A 21,476-nucleotide genomic window follows, 5' to 3' on the forward strand; every position below is an offset into this window, starting at 1 on the left:
TTTTACTGCTGGCAGTATGGGGGACAATTTTTGTATTCTGGATTTCTCCTTTAAGTTAAGGGTGCCAATAATTTTGTCCAGCCCATTTTTGGAGTTTGGTGTGACATGTGACATATGTCCAATTTGCTTTTTTTCCTCCCTTTTTTTTTATTTTAGTTCCAATACACACAAAGGGGCAGATTTATCAAAACATGTGCAAAGGAGAAGTTGCCCATAGCAACCAATCAGATCACTTCTTTCAGTTTGCAGAGGCCTTGTTTAAAATGAAAGAAGTAAGCTGATTGGTTGCTATCGGCAACTGGGCAATTTTTCATTTGCACACTTTTTGATAAATCTCCCCAAAAGGGAATAAACATGTGTATAGCAAAACATGTGTTACTGCAATCCTTTTCTGTGAGAAATATTTCATTTTCTTGAAAAAATTCAGGGGTGCCAACATTTACATGACTGTAAATATAGTGAGACAAGACATGTATTTTGGTTCAAAGTCAAATAATATGTTTCATAAATTACATAGTGCAAGATGCACAGTATCGTACATTATAGACAAGCAAAATGTGCAATTCATTCCTCATAAAGAGTATTTATCTATCAGCCCAAGGGATACTGTAAAAAGGATCTATATCATAAATCTTTGTATCATATGTTTCTATGTTAGGGTTCTATAGTATCCTTAACCCCTTAATGATGAGTGCCGTAAATATACGTCCTGTTGAGGTGGTACTTAACGCACCAGGACATACATTTACGTCCTAAGCATCATGCGCGGCAGGTCCCAGCTTCTGATCGCATCCAGGGACCCGGCCCTTAATGGCAGACACCCGCGATCCTGCGGATGTCTGCCATTAACCTCTCAGATGCCGGGATCAATACAGATCACGGCATCTGCAGCATCGCGGTCACTAAAATGGATGATCAGATCGCCCGCAGCGCTGCCGCGGCGATCCGATAGTACAGCACAGCAGACGGAGGTCCCCTCACTTCCCGCAACCCAGAGCAGAAGATGACCGATAACCCTGATCAGTGCTGTGTCCTATACATAGCACTGAACAGTATTAGCAATCGAGTGATTGCTATAAATAGTTCCCTATGGGGACTATTAAAGTGTAAAAATAAAAGTAAGAAAATAAAGTTAAAAAAATGGGAAAACCCCCTCCCCCAATAAAAACGTAAATTGTCCCATTTTCCCTATTTCACCCGCCAAAAAGTGTAAAAAAAAATATTTTATATACATATTTAGTATCGCCGCGTGCATAAATATCTGAACTATTAAAATAAAATGATAATGATACCGTATGGTGAACGGCGTGAACATAAAAATAAAGTCCAAAATAGATGCTTTTTTATAACATTTTATTCCCAATAAAATGTATAAAAAATTGATTAAAAGTTCTATATAAGCAAATATTGTATCAATAAAAAGTACAGATCACGGCGCAAAAATTGAGCCCTCATACCGCCGCTTATACGGAAAAATGAAAAAGTTATAGGTCTTCAAAATTGGGGGATTTTAAACATTTGGTTAAAAAGTTTGCGATTTTTTTTAAGTGCAACAGTAATAGAAAAGTATAATATCATTGGTATAATTTTAATCTTATTGACCCAAAGAATAAAGAACACATTTTATTTTTACCGTAAATTGTACGGCGTGAAAACAAAACCTTCCAAAATTAGCAAAATTGCGGTTTTCTTTTTAATTTTACCACACACACAGTATTTTTTGGTTGCGCCATACATTTAATGGTAAAGTGAGTGATGGCATTACAACGGACAACTGGTCGCGCAAAAAACAAGCCCTCATACTAGTCTGTGGATGAAAATATAAAAGAGTTAGGATTTTTTGAAGGCGAGGAGGAAAAACGAAAACCTAAAAATGTAATTGTCTGCGTCCTTAAGGCCCAAATGGGCTGCGTCCTTAAGGGGTTAAAGGGGTACTCCGGCAAAAAAAAAAAAAAAAATGTTTTTTAAATCAACTGTTGCCAAAAAGTTAAACAGATTTGTAAATGACTTCTATTAAAAAATATTTATCCTTCCAGAACTTTTTAGCAGCTGTATGCGACAAAGGACATTCTTTTCCTTTTGAATTTCTTTTTTGTCTTGTCCACAGTGCTCTCTGTTGACATGTGATGCCCGTATCAGGAACTGTCCAGAGCAGGAGAAAATCCCCATGGCAAACCTATGCTACTCTGGACAGTTCCTGACACGGACAGAGGTGTCAGCAGAGAGCACTGTGAACAATACAAAAAAGAAATTAAAAAAGAAACAAATTTCCTCCGTAGCATACAGCCGCTAAAAATTACTGGAAGGGTAAAGATTTTTATTAGAAGTCATTTACAAATCTGTTTAACTTTCTGGCACCAGTTGTTTAAAAAATAAAATAAAAAATGTTTTCCACCTGAGTACCCCTTTAAACATCTCTTTATCTTTTGCACTCTATTAATAAAAACAAACAAGATATGTAGCTTATTACTAAAGTTTCTATGTTATTGCAAATTCAGTTTGTGCCCACATTGCTACCCTCTTAACACAGTTGTTTAGTCTGGTTAGGTGTACATTGGGCTGGGGTTCAGCAACATAGTTTGCAAGTGACTATATAATCATGGAACCACTAGAAGTAGAATACAAAACTTCAATATCTTCCAATGGGAAAAAAATTGGAAACAGTAATTGGACAAAAACATCAAACTTTGTACTAGAGCCCTGCATGGTACTGTTCCTTTTAATCCCGCTGCAGCTGGATTTCTGACCATTCCAGCCTACTGCAGCAGGTGTTTGTTCCACTCCCACCTGCTAGCGCAACATTTGTGTCCAATCCCTCCCGCTAACGTGTGTGTCCAATCCCGCCTGCTTCAGCTCAGCCTGAGGAAGCGGGTGACCGTGAAACGCGTTGCATTATGGGAAATAAATCCTTTTAACTTCTTATCTGGTCTCAGCGCTTCCATTGATCCCGCTCTGCTACCTGAAGATTGCTTGTTTTCTATCGTGATTCTATTTCAGCGGGACGAAGCTGCAGAGACCCTTTGATGATACACCCTGTTCCATTGTTGTACTTGGTTGAAGTACAACTTCATGTGGTAAGCGCAATTCACACTTAGCGTTACCAACTCACCTTTGGTGTTACACTACGGAACGCATCCGTTTGTGCTTTTTTTTTATTTCAGCTCATTTATGACTCTAGTGTCTGTACATTCCTATACACATTGTGGCATGTGCAGAGCATTGCACCCTAGTGTAAAGTGTAAGTGTAAAGAAGTGTGTACACTACAGACTAAGCCTAGGTCATTGGTGCCCCCACAAGGACTCCCAATCCCAATGCAGGGCTCTACTTAGTACTATAATCCCCATAGGAAGAAGCTGTGTTTGCATTGCAGTCCTATCACAATTAAAAGTTGATATACAAATGCTGGAGCATCCCAGCTTAATTGATTTAGATGGCCATATAGGTATGATTTGTTTTTAATTCTGGCCCTTGAAAGTATTTTCTGGGCATTTAACATTGATGGCCTATCTGCAGGATAAGCTATTGATGTCTGATCAGCTGGGTGGTAACACCTTGCACCCCCACCATTCAGCTTTTCAGTAGAGCTTCTGCTCCGTTACATACATTATTAGTGGTGCAACGCAATAAAAATTTTGATCAGAGACTGGAAAATGTAGGATGTGTTTGGCCCAAAATAAGTTGCCCCACCCAATTTATAAAAAAAAAGAATATTTATTTTGGTCAAAAACCCTTAAAGGAAAACTGTCAGCCTGTTTGCCCACACTAAACACAATACACTGGGTTATAGTGTGGGTGAACAGGAGTCCAATGAGTGGTCACACACTAAAATACATCAAGTAGGTCCTGAGATATGTTCCCCCAAAAACCCTCTGCTAAATTAATTGTATTGATGTTAAAGGTCCTCAATAGAGCATGCTGATTCTTCAAATTTTAGCAAAGATCTGGGGGTTGTGGCACACAAAAAGGCATACTGGGGCTTGTAGTTTAAGCACAAATAGTTGACATAGAATGGGGAAAATATTTATGGGTCTAGCAGTTTTAAATTATCCAAAAATGAATATCCCTATCATCCCTGTACCCCCAGTCCCCAAAGTTTAACAAAGGAATGTCCAGCGCCAAGTGTGGTAAAACGACAGGTACTTTATTGTAGGATCAGCGGATACAAACTTGCATCAGGCAGGAGCCTGGCTCCTGCTGGATGCAAGTTTGTATCCACTGATCCTACAATAAAGGACTTGTCGTTTTAACGCACTTGGCGCTAAACATTCCTTTGTTATACTGCTGTCGGCTAAAAAAAAACACAGATGAGGTTAATAAAAAAAATGGGTAAAGTAATCTCCAAAACCCATGCAGGGTGTTTTGGTATGCAGTGGTACTACCTACCAAAAGGAAAAGGACAACAAGGAAGGACAGCCAGTGACAGGGACATGGTTGTCCATTGCACATTGATACACAAAGGGTGCAAGCGCTATCCCCCCCTGGTCTGATTATATGGAAGAACTTTTGTAGCACATATTGCTGAAAATAATTAATCCTGTCCATGATAAAAATGTATCAGCAGCTTGCTGTGTATGGGGTTGCATAAATACAGACTGATCAAAGTGGCCATGCTTACCCCCTGTCCATTGCAAGAAGCACCTACAATCGTCTCTTGAGCATCAGAACTGGTCCATGGGACAGTGGAAGAAGGTAGTCTGGTCTGGTGAATCATCTTTTCTTGTACATCATGTTAATGACTGTGTACGTCCCTTATCTTGGAAAGAAGACAAGCCAGCAGAGGCAGTGTGTGGTGTTCTAGACAATTTTCTGCTGAAACCTTAGGTCCTGATGGATGCTACTTACCAGTTAAACTAACAATGTTTACCAACTAAACACTGTTGCAGGCTAAAGTATTCCCTAATGGCGGTGGCCTCTTTCAGCAAGAGAATGCCCTGGTCACATTGCAAAAATTGCTCTGTAGTGGTTTGAGGAACATGACAAAGACCTCAAGGTGTTGACTTGACCTTCAAATTATTTAGATCTCTATTGGATCAAGCATCTGTGGTAGAAAAACATGTCTGATCTTATGGGGAGTTCGTACCTCGTAACTTACAGGACAGAAAGGACCTCCTGACGACTTCTCTATGGCAGATACCTTAGGAAACCAACAGAGGTCTTGTGGAGTCCATTATATAACAAGAAGTGGACAGCACAAGGGGGACCTACACAATTGTATGTTTTCCATGTTATAGCTGATCAGGAAATACCACACATGCATTTGTTACGTAAGGGTTTAAACATGTCTTAACTCATTCTTTGGTTTTGTTTTCAGAAAGTTAAAGGTATGAGCCTGGAAGATGTAGTGGTTCTAAATGTAGACACCAACACTTTGGAGACTCCCTTCGATGACCTTCAGAATCTACCAAGTGAAGTGGTCAGTGCTGAAACCTTTCATATTATTCATTGTTACAGATGTGTTTTTTTTTTTTAGAGAAAAGTCACTTGAACTATAAATATAATTTAGGTGTTTTATGAAGATTTTAAACATTTAGGCTCAGAATTTATGCCACATTTTCCATGTATGTTTTAAATAATTCTGGATTTTTCTTTAGCAATTTTCCAAAATTTCTGTAGAAATTACACATTTCTCCTATGATTTGCACAACTGCAAAATAACACATTTTTGTTACGATTTTGGGACAATTGCCGCAAAAACTGAAAAAATGCAGCAAGAGATGTTTGAACACAGTCTCAGGAGAGGTATATAACTACTATATATATCCTAATGCCGTATAGATAGCGGTAGAAGCAGTATACAGATCTGGGTGGAATAGGGAGGGGTCTGAGAGCTGCAAGTAGTTGATCTGGTTATTGATGATGTCATGCTGCTGTTCACAGAAAGTCAGCTGACCCAGGACTGACATCCTCTGACACTCATTAAGCACAGTGATTTTCTGTGAGTCAAACTGGTGATCACATGACCAAGTTAGAGTAATGAAATGCATAAATGCAGCTGCACTGGATTAAAACAAATAGTGCTGTGTGACTAGTGATGGTGAGTGTGCATAATATGGACAAAAAATAAAAACAAAACCTGGAGTGCTTCTTTTAAAGTGGAAATGAGAAGCCTCAGTATGTCTAATATTGTTAGTCTTTCCCTGATCTTATTTAACTTTGCTGTTATATAAATCCTGTTCTCCCGCAGGTTGATGTGGTCTACACAACTGTGTGCATTTAAGGAACATTTACAAATAAAAAAAAAAAAAAAAGATTTTTATTAAGTTAGAATATATTCAGCACACACCACCATTGTAATAGATGCAAGAAACCTATTGGGTATATGTTAATATTGTTGTATGCTAATTATACATATATACTTGTACATGATAATGAATAAACAAAAACAAAAAATAATATATATATATATATATATATAGAAAATCCATAAAAAGCAGCACATCCAAAATAGTGAAATGGGTGCAAGCCTGTTGAACCTCGATGCTCCGGTTCTTACTAGATATGAAATGGATAAAGGCAGCACACCACGATGGTATAATCCAAAAAATCGTGAATTTATTCCATGATGTAAAAAACAACGTTTCAAGACTTGAAAATGGCGGTGAGAGATCGCCGAAACGTTGTTTTTTACATCATGGAATAAATTCACGATTTTTTGGATTATACCATCGTGGTGTGCTGCCTTTATCCATTTCATATATATATATATATATATATATATATATATATATATATATATATATATATATATATATATATATATATATATATATTTTTTTTTTTGTATAACAATTTCCAGAATAGTATAAATTGTACTCAAATGTACATGTATGTTAAAACGTTAACCAAAATATGCTATATACAATATTTATCAAATCTGTATCAACATGTTAGTTTTTCACTGAGCACCATATTAGGCTGGGGGTTATTCACTTTTGAAATCTTACTTGCATTTAAGAATAGTGCAAAAAAATTATCCGGTTGTATACCTTTTAGACCAGACATAGTCTACTTTTGGCCAAAATTGATCTGTGTTTACACACCTCCCTACACATTGACCTCTACACAATGGCACAAAGCATTCTGCTATAGAAGTCAATGGGGGACATTTACTAGTCTAGTCTATTCTGGGTATGCTTATAGACCAGCGTATGTGGTAGTCTCCTGTCTATTGTGCTCCTAATTTATCAAAGGTCTCACAGCCCTTGATAAATTCTGTGCTCAGACTTCAGGGCTACAGCTCAAACTGCATTTAGACCTGCTCCAACATGGTCTGAAATTTCAGCGTATTTTGGGCAGATGCGACTTGTCGCACAAAAGACGCACTTGATAAATTCAGCACCAATGCATTTTCCAATGCATTTCCGTCTAAAATAGACTTGGATGCATCATGTTCTAAAAATCCTCTAGAGCAAAAGTCGCAGAAAAGTCGCACATATTTAGACTGCGACTTTCTGTGCGACAAATTTAGACAGGAAAAACCAGTCTAAATCCTTTGATAAATCTCCCCCAATGAGTCATGTCCTGACTTACTTAGTCTACCCTTGTGCCTACTGTAAAGCAAATCTCTGCTGTTCCAGCAACTGATGAAGGATAAAGAAAATGTAGTAAGAAATGTACAAGCAGAAAATAAAAATAAGATGATTGGCACAAGATTGTTAAAAGGGAACATTTTCCTCAAGAAGCACAATGATATTATTTATTTTATGTTTAAGAAGTCTGCAAAATGCATTTTAATAATATATGTCATACTAAAATGTCCACAATAGACAAGTCTGGGATCTTTGCGCTCACATTTTCCTTTAAATGAATGTAAAAAAAAAGGCAGCGTTCAGCTGAAATCCCTAAAATACGCCAACATAGCATAAGACCCAGCGATGCGCAAGTGTTTAAGGCTTGAACTCTCTCCTATATAATTTATGCTTTATTAATGAAAAGTTTGCCGGTTGCTCTTTTTTTTTCTCCCATATTACGTATAAATATTTATAATTCTTGCATATTATATGTAGTGTTCGTAGACGCACGGGGGTACCTCTTGCTGTCCTGTTATTCTAGTGTTCTTTTCTTTCAAGGCCTTTTCTTCTCACCCAATTTCCCAGGCAAATTGTGTAGAATAACTCAATATTAATCAGGCTCCTATGTTCCTGCATATTCTTATTGTGCTGTAGAATGGCCGGTGCTTTATTCAATTCTTAATGCTCTCCAGCAAATGGGCTGAGTGATGCTGTTGGTTAAATGCTTTTCATTAGCTAAGACAAAGTTTGAACAATTTCGCTTGCGGTTGTATCGATGCCACCTGCTACTGAAGTACTCTTAATTAATAGATCAAAGCTCGGGTACATGGGCTGCAGAATATACAGACCGGGAAAGGTAACAGCTCTTTGATCTGTAACACGCTGTGTATGGGGGGGGGGGGGGGGTGTAATGCTTATTTCTTTACTTATCGGCTGTTTTTCCAAATTTATTTATTCTTTAGAAGAGCGGGATTACTTATTATTTACATGTAACTTCTTCTTATTGTTATGTTTCTGATAGAATGTGCAATATAGTTGTAGGCGTGGTTTAAATATTTTTATAATATGACTAATATATGCTAGGATACAAATAACAAACCACCAGACCACGGGGATAAAGCCTTTATTGCGAATCCGACCACTAAAACGTCACTTATTAAGTAATAAAGACTAAATATAACGTAGGTCACAGGGTTAATAGAGAGGTCAGGTATGATGTGATTCACATTAAAATGTATGAATATCATTGGGCATCAGAAACTTGTAGACACCTGGCAGCCTGCAGTGCCACCTGGTGTACGGTCACATCTGCCTGCACTTGTTAAAATCAAACACACATGTCCCCCACTCTGGGGGTGTTTTGGTTGTTTTCTTAGGATACAAATAACGTTTATTTATCTGAATTGTAAGCTTTGAACAATACCTTTTACCGTAAAATGTTTGGCTATGTTCACACGTGGGAATTTCTGTCCTGCATCCCGTTGCCAGATGTTTCCGGATTGGAAATTTCGTTTCCATGCCCACAGAAAGAATGAATGAGTTATTTTTTTTCTGCGGACACTGCACAGAATGCATAGCCGCATTCCCATGTTGTCCTAGCGCCCGCAGTTTGAAGAATGTCCACACGGAGATTTTCTGTGCGGACATTCTAAATTGTGAACATAGCCTTTCTGTCAGTAAGCTAGTCACTGCAGATCTAACAAACTGTCATTGTTAAAAACTTTTCATATATTGCAGGACTCATTATAATATGACATTTCACAATATACACCTGTTAATTCAAGCTCAAAATAGCCACCACTACGGGTTGCCTGTCTTTTAGCCAGACAGACTAGTCTAGATTATACAGCATACTGGATACCGGCCGTAAAGCATACCGGTATCCAGTATAGGAGATTTCTATTGCGTATGCAAAACTACAGATAAAGGATGTGTGGACATGCTGGGAGCTGTAGTTTTAAAACAGCTGGAGGCAACACTGCTCTAACACAGTTATTTACAAACATTGCACCTCCAGTTGTTACTAAACTACAACTCCCAGCATGCTGAAGTGGTCAAAGCTTTCCCGGACTCCTGAATGACAAAGAAGTTGATCAGACATTCAGGAGTCTGTGAAAGATGAATGACACACAGTGACAGCTATGCTGATTAGCATCCAGCTTTACTAGGAGAAGATAAAACAGATAGAACATGTATTCATAAAAATGCTGTACTTTTATCTAAAACATCCTTGCACTAATTTTATAAAGATCTATTCTTATATTTATACATTTTATCCTGTTATGAATTCACCATAATGTCTTCTGATTACTGCAGGCAAGCTCCAAGTATCTTCCTCTGATACATGACAGCATAAAACCAGAGAGGAAAGGGTTACAGAGTAGAGAGTACTGATTGGCTGACTGCACATGCTTGCTCCTGTGAGGGAGACAGACTGACACGCCCCCTCCAGCCTGCACAATGAAAAAGTAACTCACCAGCAGATAAATGCTTATATCTCTGGATATATAGGTCCGAGACAATTATAAATTAATTATAAATTAATTAAAAATTATATGCACATGATCAGGATTGCTTCCTGAGTAACATATCACTTTTTTTCTTTTTTTTGCACTTTGACAGGTACGCTTTAAAGGAGGTGCCATCATCCCCGCTCTCCACAAGCTGTAGCTCTGCAATAGGAGATAGAGCTTCCTGCTCTGCCTCCATAGCACCTGACCGAGTGTAATGTGATTCTATGGCACTGGGTTTTGCAATGGAGATGGGTGTTGTGAAGGCAGAGTGGTAAGTCCTGTCTCCTATTGGTAAATTGCGAGGAGCGGAGAGAATGCCACCTCTGTTGAGGCATTTAGGCTAATTCAAAATGAAGGTAATATAGAAAAATGACATGTTGCACTATAGTAATATTTCATTAAGTGAATAAAACATTGCAATGCATTGCATTTTTCTGCAGTGCCACCACAGCACGATGGAGTATTACATAGCACCCATGAAAATGTATATTGCACAAAGATATTGGGGTTTATTTACAAACGTGATCCCAACTCTTTTGTTGGGTTTTGCGCCCAAATTGTGTTGCACGTTCCATGCAACCCTCCATTTTACAAGAAAAAACCCGAAAAGGGGGGGGTGGCCACGGAGAAAGTAGGCGTGGCCACAACAAAGTGGGGGTGTCCCCGGAAGTTTTGAAAAATCCCAACATATTTACTAAGGTTTCCACAGAAAAATGGTGTATTTGAACAGAGGAAAACCCCAAAGATCAGAATAGTTGTAAAAAAAAAAAATAAGCAAAACATAGGGAAAAGTGACAAATGAATGCCAAGTAAATACCTTGGGAAATCAAAACCCACAAAGAAAACGCTACTCTCCACTAATAGTAAATAAACCCCATTGAGTCCTCCTGGGCATGAGATCTTCTTTGCAGCTAGTATCCATTCAGTCTACATATGGCTGTTAGTGCATATGAACTAGGATTTAAATAAGGCTGACATCCCTATCCCTACATGTGACAGAGAAGTGTAGAACAAGCTCAAACTGTATTACAGCAGACATGCCAGAAGTGGTTAAGATTGGAGATATTTCAGATTCCTTAGATTCCACAGTCAATAGCCACTGCATCTAGGTAGACCAGACAATTTGTGGAAGTCCCCTACCTCATCTGATTGATGGTCCCTGAAACCTAATCGCAGGTGCCGAGCAGTAAGATGGCAGCTGGGGGCCTGGATAAGGAAAGGTGTAATAGATTATTGAGATAAAGACCAATACACTGCACTACAGTTGTATTGCAGATACCCAACTCCATTTATTTTTTTAACCTTGCCTCCAAAGATGGATTAACTCTTTAAAGGGGTGCTCCGGTGCTAAACATCTTATCCCCTATCAAAAGGATAGGAGATAAGATGTTAGATCGCAGGGATTCCGCCGCTGGGGACTCGCGCGATCTCTCCTGCAGCACCCCCGTTTTTTCCAGCTGCACAGAGCGAGGATAACGGCTGATAACGAGCGGTGCAGGGGACATAGTATCGTGATGTCATGGCTCCGCCCCCTCATGATGACACAATCCACTCCCTCAATGCAAGTCTATGGGAGGGGGCGTGGTGGCCATCACACCCCCTCCCCTAGACTTGCATTGAGGGGGTGGGGTGTGACGTCACAACGGGGCAGAGCTGTGAAGTCACCATACTCCGTCCCCTGCACCGCCCTTCATCAGCCACAGAGCGATCCTCGCTCTGTGCAGCTGCAAAACGGGAGTGCTGCAACAAATTATCCCCTATCCTTTTGATAGGACATAAGATGTTTAGCACCGGAGTACCCCTTTAAGGACACTGTCAATTTCTTTTTTTGTGTTTTCGTTTTTTTTTTCCTCCTCTTCCTTTAAAAGACTTAACTTCTTTATTTACCTCCATGTGAGGTTTGTTTTTTGCACAACCTGTTATACTTATTAATGCCTCCTTTTATTTTATCATAAACTGTATGGCAAACAAAAAAAGATATATATTATTTGTGAGGGGGATTGAAAAGAAAACCATACTTTTATAAACATGGGGTGTTCACAGATGTATGTATTTATCAGCTGCTGTATACTACAGAGGAAGTTCTTTTCTTTTGGGATTTCCTTTCTGCCTGACCATAGTGCTCTCTGCTTACACCTCTGTCCATTTTAGGAACTGTCCAGAGCAGGATAGGTTTTCTCTGTGGATTTTCTCCTACTCTGGACAGTTCCTAAAATGGACAGAGGTGTCAGCAGATAGCACTGTGGTCAGACAGAAAGGAAATTCGAAAAGAAAATAATTTCCTATGGATCATACAGCAGCTCATAAGTACTGGAAGGATTAAGGATTTTTTAATGGAAGTAATTTACAGATCTGTTTAACTTTGTGGCACAAGTTGATTAATTTTTTTTTTTTTCCAGTGGAGTACCCCTTTAACAATCACAATTTAAAAATTACTGCATCTACTGACCTATGTACAATTGAATTTCTGGACCTTATCGTTACCAGCACATCAAGCAAATCCATTTGCAGCACTTGCCACATACCCACCTCTACCAATAGTTTCATCCTCTTTTCAAGTTGCCATCTACCAATATGACTCCTCAACATACCAGCAGGACAGTATAGAATGATTAAAAGGATTTGTACAGAACTCACACAAGAGAAATAGAAGTACAGGCCTTTACTACCAAATTTCAGGAACATGGTTAGCCACGTAAAATTCTCCAGTCCGCTCAATCAAAGATTTCACAGCAAGACAGATCCACTTATTTTGAATCTACTCTAAAAGATAAAGATTACTCTGAGAATGAAATCAGTCTCATCCTACCCTATTACAATGAAAACAAAAAAGTTGAAACTATCATTCGACAAAACTGGCATCTCCTACAGCAAGACCGATCAATACATTATATCATACCACCCGCCCAAAAAATGATATACACGAAATCCCTTAGGCCGTACAATAGCCCCAATCATCCAAAATCCACATGCAGAAAGCAATCACACATGGTTGAACATAAAAGGGTTCCACCATTGTGGAATTTGTTCCAACTGTAAACGGACAAATTTTTCTAAATCAACTACTACAGTACACTCTACTACAAACAATTTAAAATGGGACATCAAAGAACCCATAACACACAACACAAAACAAGTCATCTACATCCTTCAGTGCATATGCAATAAACAATACGTTGGAAGAACAAAAAGACCACTTAAAACACGAGTATTCGATCACATTTATAATATAAGAAAAGGGAATGAGAAACACTCTCTCTCTCTGCGCACTTTCTTAGATTCCACAAGCAAGATCCATCACAACTCAAGTATTTTGGTATTCAGATCATTGAGAGATTGGAGAGGTGGGAATTTTTTGGCCAAGATGTTGAGATCTGAATCGAGGAAGATTTATGAATTTGAAACGATAGAACCCAAGGGTCTTAACTCTTTGTTAGAGATTTTTGTAGGATCCCTGTTGGGCTCTGACCCATTCCCTGTCCAATGCCCGGCTGTTTACCCAGTGCTTGGACAGTGTCCGGTCCCTAGCCCATCAGGAATATTTTCCAGCAAACCCACCACAACAGCAAGTCTAACCAATCAGGAAGTTCCTTCAGGAAGTTAGTCTCAAATTATCCCTTAATTTTATTATTTTTATTTATCTATCTATCTATCCATCTAAGCAAAAAATTCTGCAGCACTCCAAATGCAGTGAAAAGATGGTGGATTTATTTAGCCCAACGGCATAGCTATGCCGTTGGGCTAAATAAATCCACCATCTTTTCACTGCATTTGGAGTGCTGCAGAATTTTTTGCTTGGTATCTACAATTGACCCCTCACCTGGGACAACGACCTGCTGGCACCTGGCATCTTCTTTCTATTTTTGGGTTGATCTGCTTCCATTTTCTTCTTATCTATCTATCCATCTATCTATCTATATAGATAGATATACAGCAACAGAAGAATGCAGCAGCACACTGCCAGCACAAGGATATAGATGAAACATGAATATGCAGTTAAAACATGGAGAGCTATACAGCTATGGTGTAATAGATGCAAATGTGAAACTATGAAATAGTGAGGCACTTAGCTCGCAAATTTGTCTCCGCCGGCGGTCAAATAGCTTGGACCGTCCCACCGTGATAAGGTGGCCTCATTGGGACGGACCCTACACTGTGAATATGCCTCTGTGTGAACAGTTCAGTAAGCATGGCAGGGTCTGGAACATCCAAGACACCTTATATACACACCTGATAGAGGTGGGTGGGGTGCAAGGCCAATATGGAGGTAGCCACTCCCCCGTATGTGCAATACAGACAAAGAATAAGTCAGCCAGCACTTTAGTTGATACCAAAATATTGTATGGACCTGGCCTACAGGTGCACGCTACTAGGCTAGATATACAGCAACAGAAGAATGCAGCAGCACACTGCCAGCACAATGATATAGATGAAACATGAATATGCAGTGAAAACATGGAGAGCTATACAGCTATGGTGTAATAGATGCAAATGTGAAACTATGAAATAGTGAGGCACTTAGCCCGCAAATTTGTCTCCGCCGGCGGTCAAATAGCTTGGACCGTCCCACCGCGATATCTATATATATATATACATATATACATATATATATATATATATATATATATATATATATATATGATTTTTTTTTTTTTTTTTTTTAATTTCTCTTTTTTTATTTATTTATATTTTTATCCTTTTTTTTTGGGGGGGGGGGGTTATTTGTGTTCTGATTCACTCACATTAATCTCACACTTCCATACTGAACCATGCTTATTTCTATTTCTATTTTGATTTATTCTCATTTTTTCACTTCATATTTATATCGATGTTCGCTTTATTTCATTCCTACTTTTTCATGTAGTTACATTATTTATTCTCTTTTGCTGAATAATTGACAGAAACATTGCATCTCTCTCACTGATATTTTAAGGATATATAGGATTTAGCTGGTAACATTAGTTATACCATATATATATATATATATATATATATATATATATATATATATATATATATATAATTATTTATTTTAACTAATTATTGATAGGATGCCACATGCAGTATAAACCCTATTTATTCTACCAACAAGTAACTCCCAATCCTAACTAACAGGATCCACACCATGGATTTCAATCATATGGAAGGGAGTGCCTTTTAGTAACTCCCACTCCTAACTAACAGGATCTGCCTATTAGTATGACACACTATAAAATAGACCATCATGCCATGGAGACCTATACCAATATCTAGCCATTAATAAAGGGGGACTCCCCTGAAACTCGTATTGCCTTATCAGTACACCATATGGTTGAGTACTGTCTGTCGCCTTATTGCCACTGCATATCAACATTCATACTTCCTTGCAAGCACTGCAGTCCCTTCAATAGGAGACCACTGCCAAATGTGAAAGTTGCTTTATAATCTCTCAACTGCTGCACGAGGATGCCACAGTTGAAGGCTGTACCTGTGACTCCTGCTGCCCGGACATTGCAGCAGTGAGCCGGGCGCAGTGAGCCGTGCCATCCTGTATAGTTCATCCAGCGGGACAGACTGTATCGCTACTATACTGCTATCTCTGGTTATCCAGCGATTACTAAATCTTGTATAGAAACTACTTATATAAATCAAGCTGTTATTCAACCAAAAAAAAAATTTCAAATTAATTTTTTATTGACATTTTGAAGCAGTTACAGATATAAAACTGTGCATGCAGCACAACGGTAAAAGTCAGCAGTATCGTCATAATCAGGCATATTTAGTAAACAACAACAGGAAGCATACACGGGCCACTTAGCACAATAATGTCAGAGTCAAGAGACAAAGTGGTCGTCAAATGTGAGGGCTGCGTGTAATACGTATGTAGGCGCGACCGGAGCAGGTAGCTGTTTACTTAACATATGTAGGTATGAGTCAGTGGACCACACCGGTTTGTGATACGGGAAGGAAAAAGGGAGAAAGATAAGATGGAGGAAAAAGTGCCAGAGAACGGCAAAAAAAGACAGTGACAGAGGAGGGGAAGGGAAAGTAGGTAGGTTGGCACCTGCAGGCTGAATGAGGAGAGGCTTACCTTGCGGACGGAACATCCTCCGTCAATCCCTGGGCCCCACAGAATTGTATCCAACGAAAAGTAAGTGTGCGATTTGTGTCAAGTCCTAATTAGCGGGTAGAGGTATGCAGGGTCTTGAATTCCGGAGAGGATACAAAATGTGACCAAGGGCCCCATATGCTATGGAACTTGTCAAATTGGCTTTTTGAGTCCGCTGAAAATTTCTCCATTTTGTAAATGTGGGAGACTTCTTGAAGCCAGGACGAAAGAGCTGGGGATGAGGTCGATTTCCACAACCTTGGGATTACTGACCTAGCCGCTATAAAAAAGGAAATGGAGGAGTTTGGAGTCTTCTTCCTGTGGGTTGAGCATTCTCTATACGTCGCTGAGGTGAAGGCCGTGAAGTTTGGTTCTAAGTGTTCTGAGTTTACTGTGGGAGATATTTGACCTGCCCGTAGATGAGTCAATCGAGGGGAACAATGGGAGATTGAAGTCTCCATATAGGAACACTGGGCCAACTGCAAAGGAGGACAGGGCTTCTAATGTTTTCAGAAGAAAAGGGATCTGTCCGTGATTGGGAGCATATATGGAAGCTACAGTTAGGTGTTGCCCCGATAAATCACAGTTGGCTAAAATGTACCTCACGTTAGGGTCTACACAGGAGGAAAGTACTTTCTCCGGGAGGGAGCGGTGGAAGGCGAGGGAGACCCCTTTCGTCCTGTCTTCAGGGTTAGGACTATGTAGCCACTGTGTATATATAGTATCTATTGGCCAGTTTGGGAAGATGTTCTTTTTTAAAATGTGTTTCCTGGAGGGCCAGAATATGGACTTTTTGTCTGTGAAAGTCATATAAGGTTTGCGCTCGTTTCTTGGGCGTATTGAAGCCCTTCGTGTTCAGGGAGGCAAACTTGATGTCATCCGCCATCATCATATGTGTGTGGATAATAACACTCACTGTGGAGTCCTGGGGGCAGGAGGGCATCCAGTCTACGAGGCAAAGGTGTACCAAGGAGTCTGCAACAAAGTAAAGCAGAGAGATGAGAAGGGGAAGGGATAGACAGAGAGAGAAGCAGCCACATAGGCATGGCAGAAGAGGGACTATAGAAGAAAGCCATAAGGGCTAAACGAAAGGTCTGAACCAGTCCGACCACTGACCTAGTGGGGGTAACGTAGTAGTAGGGCCGGCAACTGGCCTACGTGTCATAGACAAGAGGTGGAAGGTCTGAGTAATATGATAGGGCAAGTAACCTCTCATGGGATGAGAGGTGCAGTGGTATGATAGGCTTAGCAATATCTGGGGGGGTGATATACCCTGTGGGAAAATGTGGGTGGGAGGCATATTGTGCAGTGCAGTGTTCGGGAACCGAACCAGGGGAAGCTATGGGAGCGAGTGGACAGAGGTCCAATATTAAGGAGAGGGGAGGAGCCCAATGCTCATGGAGGGTCAAAACTATGTGGGTAAGATAGATGGACAGGTGTAATATCTGCGGGATAAGGTCAGCAGGCATTGCCAGCTTGTATGGTGATCAGGAAATAAATCTCATCTCTATAAACTATGGGTAAGAAAGACTTAATATATCAAGAAAAAGAAAATTAGGAGATCCTAGAGCATTGTTCTCCTCATCAGATCTCCTCCAAATGGGAGAATCAAAATACAAGTAAGACAACAAGGTACTACTTCACAGCTCGTCAAGTCTTTCGCTTCTGGTGTTGTGGCTTTGGGTTGGACATCTGGCCTCTTTCCGTCCTTCCAAGGGAGGAAGGGCGAGGCAATGCAGTGGAGGGAGGCACTACAGACGTGTGGAACAGGGGTCCCCAATTCGGAAGTTGGAAGGTCGCTAGGAATCCAGGTAGATCGTCAGGGCGACGGAGTGTCGCTACTGTAGTCCCATATTTTGCTGTCAGGAAAAATGGAAAACCCCAGCAATATGTTATTTGAGCATTAGTCAGAGCTTCTAGGAGGGGTCGCAGAGACGCCCTCAACTTGAGGGTGCGGAGAGAGAGAGAGAGGTCCGGGAATAGATTAATCTCAGTTCCATTGTATGTTAAGGTTTTGAGGGTACAGGCCTTGCACATTATCTCATCTTTTTGGGTGAAATGATGGACTTGACATATGACATCTCGAGGTTTGTTGGGATCATGGCTTTTCGCCTTTAGCGCTCTGTCGAGTTCTATAGGATTGTCAGGGGGTTTCTTAAGCACTTCGTTGAAGAGCCTTTGGAGGGTGCCTGAGAGGTCCTGAGGGGGGACCGATTCAGGGAGTCCTTTAATTCTAATATTTTTCCTCCGATTACGATTGTCCAATTCAATAGTTGCGGTTTGTTGCAGCATGAGGTTTTTAGTAGTTTCCTGTAGCTCCTGTATTTGAGAACTGACTGTAGTGCGAAATTATTCAAGATCTTTCACTCTTGAGTGGATCTTAGTAAGTTCTGCTTTCACCGGTTTCAGATTGTGTTGCCAAGCTTTTTTCAGATCTGACGCCATAGTGAGCATGTCTTGTTTTGTAGGTAGTAGTGCCAGTAACGCTGGAAGTTCTGGGTGATGTTTCAGGGTGCCGGCCGCCATTTCTGGGGTAGGCAGGTGACCGAGTGCTGGTATAGCAGGCGGGCTAAGATAGTTGCCAGACGCGCGTGGTTGCCTGGATGGTGTGCGGCGAGGAGCGTTTGCCGCAGAACCATGAGAATCGTCAGAGGATGAGCAGTCTGGGGCAAATCCCTTTCGGGGAGCATGTTTCATAGGCGTTTTAAACAGTTTCTTTTTAGCGGGTGGGCTTTCACCCCAAAAGTCTGGAAGATCTCCGCTATCAGAAGAGTCTAGCGATTCTGTTGTGGAGTGGCAGGCACTAACATCTCTAGAGGGCACCCAGTTCGTGACATCCTGGGGAGGGGTCCAGGCACAGGGCAGGGCTGTGGACCGTGTCCGCAGTGCCAGGGCACAGGCTGTGGGTGGTGAGATCTTGGTGAAGAGGGGATACATCAAGTCCCTTAGAGAAGGTTTGGGAATGGGGTTGACTAATCTCCTTTGCATGAGGGGTAGGAGAAATGGCTCCAGAAGAGGTAATGGCAGAGGGGCCCACTAGGGGAGATAGGGCTTGGGGAGCATTGGGGGTATAGGGCTGAGGAGCATCCATATTGGGGATCACTGTTATTGTGCCGGAGCTGCGAGAATAGAGCGCTGCACGCTGTGGTGTGCGCACAGAGGCCAGCAGAGGTTGGATTGTGGAAATGTCCGCAGCACAGAGCTGCCATTCAGCGGCTGCAGGGGCGACATCTTGGCTCTCCCTGCTCTCCTCAGTCTCAGCAGCGTGGTATAGTCCGGTGTCCACCTGAGCTTCTGATGTTTGCGCGGTGCACAGGTCCCCCGAGCAGTGTCGGCAGTATTCCGGAGCGGACAGGTTAGTGGAGGAGCTCGGGGCTGTTTGCGTGCGGGCCTCCTGAGCTTTCAGTGGGCCCGCGTCTGGGTGCTTCAGCACTGCTGTGGGGGCACCGTATGATGGGTGTAGCGGCACTAGGAAGCTCATGATGGAGCCTGCAGATTCTCCGGTGGCCGTAGATGTCGAGAGGGTTTTCTTGAATTTATGTTTGCCTCCCATATCTCAAGATTCGCCTGAAAAGACTCGACCTTTGCAGGAGCTCACATTATGCGCGTCTCTCCGCCAGCACGCCTAGCCACGCCCCCTCTTCAACAAAGTTTTAAGTGACTGGCATCTGAAATATTAATTCAGTCATCCTGGTTATCGGTGTATATTGGATCCAACATAATCCACGTTAATAATTGACTTTCAGCATAACATCAGAGACAATTCATGAAAGTGGCATAGTCTCATTCCTATGTACTTATTTTGTTTTATTTTATACCAATATTTTTTTTCTTAATCCTATCATTATTTTACTATTTTTTTAATCAACTATTTATTAATGGATCTGCAGAAAGGGCCCTGCCCAGATACCAGTCTATGTATTTAAATAATGAATGATGCTATTTTATATAAAACCAGCTACATCATAATTCTCTAGTTACATTTTCAATTAATTACACACCATTATATTAGTTCATTCCTTGAGGTCTGATTTCCATTATTATTGCTTTTCCTTCCTTTTTGCTCTTTGGGTATAGTGCAACTCAGTACCTTGGTCTGAATTTAGCATAATTTTTTAGTGTGTAGCCACCCATTTTCTGTTTTATTTTATTTTGGAATAGGAGATTTGCATCATGCATGTGCAGCCGGCAAATCTGCAGCAGTCAGCATGTCCGTATGGACCAAAATCTCTGAGGAGTGTTTTCAGCACCTTATAAGAAGAATGCCACCGAAAATGTAGGCAGGTCTTAAGACAAAGGGGGTTCTAGCAAGTTCATAAAGTGGCCAGTGATTATTTATGTGTATATGACAGGGAGAAAGTAGCAACACACAACATGATTTTCCTAGGAATATTTCACTGGCCAGCCCACTCAACAGATTCCTCTCCAATCGTGCATTTATAGGACACACGTCATCAGAGAGCAATTAGACAGAAAAGAACAACTCCACTTCAGCAGCTCTTAAGTACTGAAAGGATTAAGATTTTTTAATAGAAGTAATTTACAAATCTGTTTATCTTTCTGGAGCCAGTTGATATATATAACATTTTTTTTTCCTGGATAACCCCTTTAAGGCTATAAAAACTACATGTGTAATTCCAGCATAAAATGTCTCTTCCGATGTCAAAAAGTAATGTGGCAGGAGGGGTATAGTGGAGTTTAACTGATGACTGTCTACAAGTAGACAACAGAATATATTTAAATATTACATAAGTAATATATTAAAATTAAGCAATCAAAGACATAAAAATGCCAGAGAAGTTTCACTGGTTTAGTTTCCTTACTTGGAGAGTAATTTTCTCATTGGTAACAACCACACTGAAAATGCTTTCTCAAAATTAGCATGATATTTTCCATGTGTATTTTGGTGCTGATTTTCAGAGCGATTGTTTGTAAGGAGAGAATGTTCACTATTTAGAGTTCATCCACACTTCCTGTGTTTTGTCCTGATCTCTCTGCTGATAGAGTCAGACTTCCCCTAACAACAGGCAGAGGGCAGCAGTTTGCAGGAATGTGACACACATGGTGGACAAGGTTTTAGGGCCTTTTTTAGGGGTAAGGAATCATTTAAGGGGTATTCCAGGATTTTTATTTTTATTTTACTATGCTACAGGGGTTTTAAAGTTAGTGTAGTTCATACTATAGTGTCTCTACCTGTGTGTGATGTTGGTCTCACAATTCTTCTGTGATTTTTGCCCCAAAGTTTAGTTTTAGCAGCATACAAAATGACTGTTGTCTCAGGTTTTCCCAGGTTGCAGTGCGGCCCAAGATATTACATCACTAGTCAGGTGGTGACAGGGAGACTGTCTTGCTTCAATGGTTGA

General features: G+C 40.5%; 1 protein-coding gene across 9 annotated transcripts in view; it reads left to right on the top strand.

Moving 5' to 3' along the window:
- DENND1A (DENN domain containing 1A) overlaps positions 1-21,476 on the top strand; it is an 810,600-nt gene that overhangs the window by 490,997 nt on the left and 298,127 nt on the right. For all 9 annotated transcript variants that reach the window (XM_056541264.1, XM_056541257.1, XM_056541259.1 and 6 more), the window contains one exon: positions 5,313-5,414. In XM_056541264.1, coding sequence (XP_056397239.1) covers positions 5,313-5,414 — 102 coding nt within the window. The remainder of the gene's footprint in view (positions 1-5,312; positions 5,415-21,476) is intronic.

Source organism: Hyla sarda, chromosome 9, assembly GCF_029499605.1.
Source record: "Hyla sarda isolate aHylSar1 chromosome 9, aHylSar1.hap1, whole genome shotgun sequence".
Taxonomy (NCBI): Eukaryota; Metazoa; Chordata; class Amphibia; order Anura; family Hylidae; genus Hyla; species Hyla sarda.